The 7,761-nt window shown below is 41.2% G+C and overlaps 1 protein-coding gene across 1 annotated transcript; it reads left to right on the forward strand.

Annotated features, from left to right (window-relative positions):
- Positions 1-635: 635 nt before the first annotated feature.
- LOC107459256 (uncharacterized) lies at positions 636-1,453 on the forward strand. The gene is made up of 3 exons (XM_016077479.1): positions 636-707; positions 917-1,175; positions 1,290-1,453. The coding sequence occupies exons 1-3, from the start codon at positions 636-638 to the stop codon at positions 1,451-1,453; spliced, it is 495 nt and encodes a 164-aa protein (XP_015932965.1).
- The last annotated feature ends 6,308 nt before the right edge of the window (positions 1,454-7,761 follow it).

Below are 7,761 nucleotides of genomic sequence, written 5' to 3' on the forward strand. Positions count from 1 at the left end.
AAAGTGGGAGAAAAATTCAATTCTCATCATAATTGATAAGAATAACTAGGATAAGACTTCCAGTTCTTCATACCTTGCTAAGAGATTATATTATTGTTAATTTATTTTATTTGTCATTTAAATATACATGTGCCCATTGCCCAAACTCCAAAACCCCAATTTACAAACTCATAACCAATAATAAGAACATACTTCCCTGCAATTCCTTGAGAAGACGACCGAGATTTAAATACTCGGTTATCAATTTTAAAAAGGGGTTTGTTATTTGTGACAACCAAAACGTTTGTATGAAAGGACTTTTGTTGGTTTAGAAGCTATACTTTCAACGGAAATTTATTTTGAATTCTAGACCACGCAAAAGTTCTCTCATCAGCGAGGGTTTGTCTGATTTTAGTACCAGTTGATGAGAGAGGAGCGTTGGCTTAAGATGAATGGGAGGATGATGATTGGAGAAAACCAGTTGCTGAATATTTAAAAGATCCTAATGTTCGAGTCAACAGGAAAATAAAGTTGAAAGCAATGAACTTTATGTTGTTGGCTGATGAATTATATAAGAAAGGTCTCGACGGAAGTCTTTATAGGTGTTTAAGATAGTCAGATAAAAATATTGCTTTGGGGAAAGTTCATAGAGGTACATGTCATGCTCATCAGGCTGGGATGAAAATGACATGGATACTAAGTCGAAATCAGGCCTGTTGGCCCTCTATGTTTAAAGATTGCATTGAATTACGCAAAAGCATGTTAAGAATGTCAACGCCATGGAGTGGTACAACAGATCCCAGCATTCGAATTACATTCAATTATTTAACCTTGGACTTTTCGAGGATGGGCTCTGGATTTGATTGGGGTGATACACCCTCCTTCGTCGAAAAATCCTAAGTTCATTCTAGTGGCGAATGATTATTTCACAAAGTAGGTTGAAGCTGTTCCTTTAATAGAGGCTGGACAAAATGAAGTGATAGACTTTATAAAGGAACATATAATCCATCGATTTGGAATTCCCGAAACTTTGAGTACTGATCAAGGAACTATATTCACTGGTCAGCGGATTAAGAATTTTGCAGCTTCAAGAAACATTAATATGGTTACTTCAACTCCATATTATGCGCAAGCCAATGGGCAAGTTGAGGCAGCAAATGAAATATTAATCAATTTGATTAAGAAACAAATTGCTAGTAAACCTCAAACCTGGCATGAAAATTTGAGTCAAGTATTATGAGGTTATCAAAATTTACCAAGAGGATCAACAGGTACTTCCCCTTATAAATTAGTATATGGTCATGACGCAGTTTTGTCACTAGGGATTAATCTCAATACATTAAGAATATTGAAACAAGATGAGTTGCTAGTCGATGATTATTGGAATGCAATGTATGATGAATTGAATGATTTGGATTCAGAACGTATGCTGGCACTTGAAAATATAATTCGGAAAAAAGAAAGTGTTGTCTGAAATTATAATCGTTGAATAAAAGAGAAATGTTTCAATATGGGAGAATTAGTTTTAAAAGTTGGATTGCCAATGGAAAAGAAGTCAATATTTCTTGTCAAATAGTCCCATACTTGGGAAGGACCTTTCAAGTGATTGATTTGTATTCTGAAAATGCATATCGAATTAAAGATATCGATTCTGTAAACGTGGTTAAATCGATAAATGGAAGATACTTGAAACAATATCAATGTATGAAGGATCAAGATTAGGAATATAAATAAATATATAAAAGCACATGAAAAGTCATTATACATGGAAAACATTCTATGTAGGTGAAATAAGGGGTGCCAGAAGTTCAGCTAGTTCGGAATAAAGTTGAACCCTCTCACTGTTCAAAGCGGAAAGCGCTTCGATTTGCTTATATTTTTCATTTTGAGCCTTGTCAAGTTGCTTGTCAAATTATTTTTGTTTGCCTTCTGTAACGCAAAGTTCTGTGAAGATTACTTGTTGTTTATGTTGAATTGTGGCCAAGGGGATAACTAAGTCAGCTTTTCTTTTTCAAATTTTAGCTAGTTTTTGTTCGATTCGGGCTAGTTTTGCTTCAAGTTGTTCTTCTTGTTTGTCATAGTAGGCTTGAGTGTTGAACGCTTGAGTAATCTTCAAATCATATGCTTTGCATAATGTTTTCATTGGTTGAAGAACCTTATTAATTTCTTTTGATTCAATCTTGATTTTGGCCACTTTCTCTTTGGCCTCTTGCAACTTGTCCTGAGCAGTGATACAGTCATTTGAAAATTTTATGAACTTCTTGACTATAACAGAAAACTGGGGAGGAACCTGGAATTCGAGAGAAAAGCTTAAAATGTCAAAAAGGAGAGAATTTAGGTTTGATTGATTAGTCCATTCTGAGGGAGTATGTGTTTAAAGCCTTAGAAGAGTGGTTATTTGTTGGAGAGTGTGTCGGTTGAGCTCATAAGGAAGGCTAGATGTTGAAGGGTCCTCATAGGTTGGATTTGAAATAGGCACTTCATCTTCCTGAATGATTTGTGTTTGAAAGGTGTTCATACCCTAGGTCGAGCTGTTCGACCCAGGATGTTTATGACAAGATGACCGACCTCTTTAGGACAGGACCATCTGACCTTTTCTCAAAGAGCTCGGCCAAACCACCAAGTCCAACAAGTCAAACACGGCGGCTCTGGCCATCATCATCCAGTCGGACATAACAGTTCCAACAAGTACAGAAGATATCGTCCGAGATCATCCTACAGTTTCAGGTAACCCACGGAACATTGGCGCCGTTGTCGGGGACCTGAAAGTCATCCCACCATCATGGCAGACAACTTGGACAATGACCACAATTCTGATGTGAAGAACAGAACACCACATAAGAATGTGGAGATTACACTAGACAATACTTCTCAACCTAACAAAGACAAGGACTCCCCAAGCACGGGACCCATGGAAGCACTTCAAGATCGCCTAAAACAACTCGAAAAAGAGGTCGAATATCAGCGGAAAGCCGAGAAAGACCTACAAAGGAAAGTATGCGACGCCACGAATTAGAAGACAAGCTCCAAAAGCTCGAAGCTGATCTCAAAACTAAATTTACTCGATCCAGTCACGAGGATAATTCCCACAAGGACCACGACCCATTCACCAAAGAGATCATGAAGGCTAAAATCCCAAAAAACTTCTAACCTCCCGATATGACTTTATATGATGGCACATCAGATCCCAGCCATCATCTCAGCAACTTCTGAAGTAGAATGTATCTCACCGATGCCTCAAACGCAACTCGGTGCAAAGCTTTCCCGACCACCTTAATAAAGGCAGCAATTAAATGGTTCGACAATCTGCCTCCCAGGTCCATCTCAAGCTTTAACGACTTAGCCGAAAAGTTTCTAGCTAGATTCTCCATCCAGAAGTACAAAACTAAACATGCCCTAAGTCTACAAGGGATCAAGCAAGGAGATCGGGAAAGTCTTCGTAACTACATGGAAAGATTCAACAAAGCATGTATGGACATTCAGAGTCTGCTAACCGAAGCAGCCATTATGGGTCTCATCAATGGCCAACGAGAGGGACTTTTTAGTCAATCCATATCAAAGAAACATCCCACATCTCTAAATGAAGTACAAGAACGAGCAGAAAAATACATCAACATGGAGAAAGACTCTCGACTAGGAGAAACCCCAAAATCCGGATTCGCCAACTCCTCCCGAGATAAAGACAAAGATTCCAAGAAAAAAGATGATCCGCATGGAGAGAAGATTAAGAAATACCATAATTACACCCCTCTTCGGTGTCTCTTGTGGAAGTTTACAGAGAAGTATGCCACACAGAGAAGATTCCACCACCCCGTCCACTTAAAAGCAAAAAGGGAGGAGGAAATCGGATGGAATATTGCAAATACCATCGAATCTATGGACATCCCAGCAACGAGTGCTTCGACTTGAAGAATGTCATACAGAAATTGGTAAGAGAAGGGAGACTAGATCAGTACCTAGCCAGTAAGACATATGAGCCCAGAAAGAGAAGAATAGACGAAGAGGTTGGCCGAACAAAACGACCACCTCGTACCCTGGAGAGGCATGTTCACATGATACATGGGGGATTCGCGGGAGGAGAAATCTCCAAATCATCTCGCAAAAGACACCTTAAAGAAGTATACCACGTCGAGGGAGGAGAAGAGGAACCCGATCTCCCTACTATCACCTTTACTAAAGATGACGCAGCTGGCGTCATCTCGGGAAATGACGATCCCATGGTCATCACTATCATATTGGCCAACGCTAATCTCCACCGAACACTGGTGAACCAAGGAAGCTTGGCCGACATTTTATTCAAAACAGCCTTCGACAAACTCGACCTAGAAGAAAAAGAGCTCAGAGCATATCCGGACAGCTTATTTGGACTTGAAGACACCCCAATCCAACCACTTGGTTACATCTCGCTACACACAACCTTTGGAAAAGGGAACCGGTCTAAGACCCTCAACATAGACTACATTGTGGTCGACGTGAACTCAGCCTACATTGCCTTAATAGGTCGGACAACTCTAAACCAGCTCGGAGCAGTAGTCTTAACTCCACACCTATGCATGAAGTTTCCAACTACAGAAGGGATCGCTACGATAAAAGGAGAGCAGAAGACGGCCCGCCGCTGTTACAACGAAAGTCTAAACCTCAGAAGCAAAGGAGAAGATATCTACACCATCGAACTTGGAGGAGTTCGAGGTCGAGAAGAATTCCGTCCAAAACCAGAAGGCGAGATAGAAAAAGTCCAGATTGGAGATGCCCCGGACAAAACAACCAACGTTAGTGCAATCCTTAAAGAAGATGTAAAAAAGTCCCTCATATAGTTCTTAAAGGATAACATCGACCTCTTCACATGGAAAGCCGCAGACATGCCGGGCATAGACCCCAAGCTAATGTGCCACAAACTGGCAGTATATCTAGGGTCTCGGCCAGTATAGCAAAGGCGTAGAAAGCTCGGGCCAAAAAGATCCCAAGCTGTCGAAGAACAATATACAAGACCTACTGGAGACAGGATTCATCAGAGAGGTCAAATACCCATTATGGCTAGCCAACGTGGTCTTAGTGAAAAAATCAAATGGGAAGTGGCGGATGTGCACTGACTACACTAATCTCAACAAAGTCTGCCCAAAAGATCCTTATCCGCTCCCAAGTATCGATACTCTGGTGGATGCCTCCTCCAGTTACAAGTACCTCTCATATATGGACGCTTATTCAGGATACAATCAAATCCCAATGTATCCGCCTGATCAAGAAAAAACTTCATTTTTAACTCCCAAAGCAAACTACTGTTACATCGTCATGCCCTTCGGACTCAAAAATGCAGGAGCTACCTTCCAAAGGTTAATGAACAAAGTCTTCGCAGAGCACATCAGAAAACTAATGGAGGTATATGTAGATGACATGTTAGTAAAAACACAAAGCGAGGAGTCGCTACTATCCGACCTCGCCCAAGTATTCAATACCATAAGAAAGCATGGCATGCGACTTAATCCTGCAAAGTGCACCTTCACAGTAGAGGCCGGCAAGTTCTTAGGTTTTATGCTCACACAAAGAGGAATTGAGGCAAACCTAGATAAATACCAAGCTATACTCGACATGAAGAGTCCGACATGTGTTTAAGAGGTACAACAACTCAATGGAAGATTGGCAGCTGTTCCGGGGGTTACCTGAAACTGTAGGTTGATCTCGGACGAGATCTTCTGTACTGGTCGGAACGGAGGTATCTGATTTGTAGGACTTGATGGAGGTGCTGATTCCTTCGTCCCTGGAGGGTGGGGGGTACCTGCAAGGGACTCCGATGCTTAAGTTAGCAAGGGTATTAAGCAGGTATTGAGTAGAATCAGAGTATGAGTTATACCTGGGTGCTCCAGTGTATTTATAATGGCATAGAGCGACCTTCTTAGATAAGATAAGTTAGTTATCTTATCTTATCTTTATCTTTTGAGTAGGGTCACCTTATCTTTCAAGGGAACCACCTTTCTCCCTGTAAGCTTGGACTGCCTTGGGCTTTGTTGCGCGGTCCTCCATTTGGGCCCTTCTTTAGGCTTTCCTAGTGACTTGTCCGAGCTCTTTGAGAAGAGGTTGGTTTGTCCTAACCTGAAGAGGTTGGTCGCTTTGTCTGTAGACATCCTGGGTCGGACAGTTCGACCCTGGGTATGAACAGTGCCCCTGCTCGAGCTCGGTCTTCCTTTGGAGATAGAGTCTTAGTTTTTAGGACTTCGAACCTTCTCGAATGGATCCGAACTCGAGCATTTTGTCGACTTCATCTTTTGCAGAGTTCATTTGAATGTGGAACGTTTCGCTTCCTCTGAGAGCGCGCGCTTTTGTATTAGCGTCCTTGCCTTGGGAATGTGCGAGGGTTTAAATGCCCTCATTAATTGGTTTTTAATGCCCCTATTTTCTCTTGGTTTTCTTTATTTCAAATTTTGTATCCAAGAGACGATTTCCCTTTTCCTGTAACTTCCCTTCTTTCTCGCCTTTTCCTGTTCTGCATTTCTTATTTTCTTCTTGTGACGTTTTGGCATTCGCTGGTGCTTTTTCTTCGCGGTTAATCCCTGCTGCTTTGCTCTTCAGCTTTTCCCTTCAAAGCTTCCTCCTTTTTCCAGGTTGGTTCTATTTTTGATTCTTTGATGACGCTCTTATTTTGTATGTTGGAAAGTTTTGAACTTTTTCCTTAGTTTCTGTATTTGGTTTATTGCTGTAATGCCTGTTTCCTGGTCTTCTTTTCGTCCTTATGTATGCTTTGGGTGATTTTCCTGGTTCTGGCTTCTTTTTAGGGTTGATTTCCGTACTGCTGTTTCGAAAAAGGTTGCTCCTTTGATAACTTGTTTTCTTCATTAATGATTTTGCTATACTGGTTGATGATTGTTCTTCGATAGAGATGATGGTTTTTGATGACTTTCTTTTGACTTTTCGCCTTTTTTCTTCTCAGAACGCTTGTTTTGTTTGAAAGAGGGTTTTATCTTTGTAGCTTTTTCTGGGACTTTACTCTATCATTGCCTCCAAAGGATGCCCCTGGACCCTGGTGTGCGTCTTGGGGTTTTCCTTTTATTGTTTTTTGTGTGCTTAAGCTCGCATTTGTTTGAGTTGCTTCCTTTTTGTCCAAACTTGCTTTTTGGGGTTAGTAACCCGTTTCCTTTTCTTTGTAGGATTAGTTGGCCATGTCGTCTCACAAAAATATTGTCGAGGCATCCTCTAAGGTACCTGAGGGGATGTCCGAGTGGTTGGACTCCCTGGTGTTGTTGTGTGTATCCCTAGCTAATGCAAAATTCTGCACAGAGCTTAGAAAACACCATCGAATCTGTAGTAGTGAGAATCAGGAGCGCAACTATGAGTTGGGGGAACCCGATTCTGATGACAGGGTCTGTTTTCCAACTTCGAGCCAGGGAGAGCGTCCTTTCTTTTATGCATATGATTTCTTCTTTAGCCAAATGGATATTACCATTCCTTTTACTTCCTTTGAGACCGACTTGTTTTGGTCTTGCAACGTGGCCCCATCTCAGCTTCATCCGAATTCTTGGGGCTTTATCAAGATTTTTCAGATGGTTTGTCATGAGTTTGGCGTTAAACCCTCTTTAACCCTTTTTCTGTATCTCTTTGTGTTGACCAAGCCTGGGACTACCAAAAAGAAAGCTTCTTGGATTTCTTTTAGGTCGGCCCAGGGACATAAAGTCTTCTCCATGTATAATGAGTCTTTCCGCGATTTTAAGAATTATTTTTTCAAGATCCGAGCTGTTGAAGGAGCTCGTCCTTTCTTTCTGGATGAGAATGGCGAGCCTCGTTTCCCTTTAG

The sequence above is a fragment of the Arachis duranensis genome, chromosome 7, assembly GCF_000817695.3.
Source record: "Arachis duranensis cultivar V14167 chromosome 7, aradu.V14167.gnm2.J7QH, whole genome shotgun sequence".
Lineage (NCBI taxonomy): Eukaryota > Viridiplantae > Streptophyta > Magnoliopsida > Fabales > Fabaceae > Arachis > Arachis duranensis.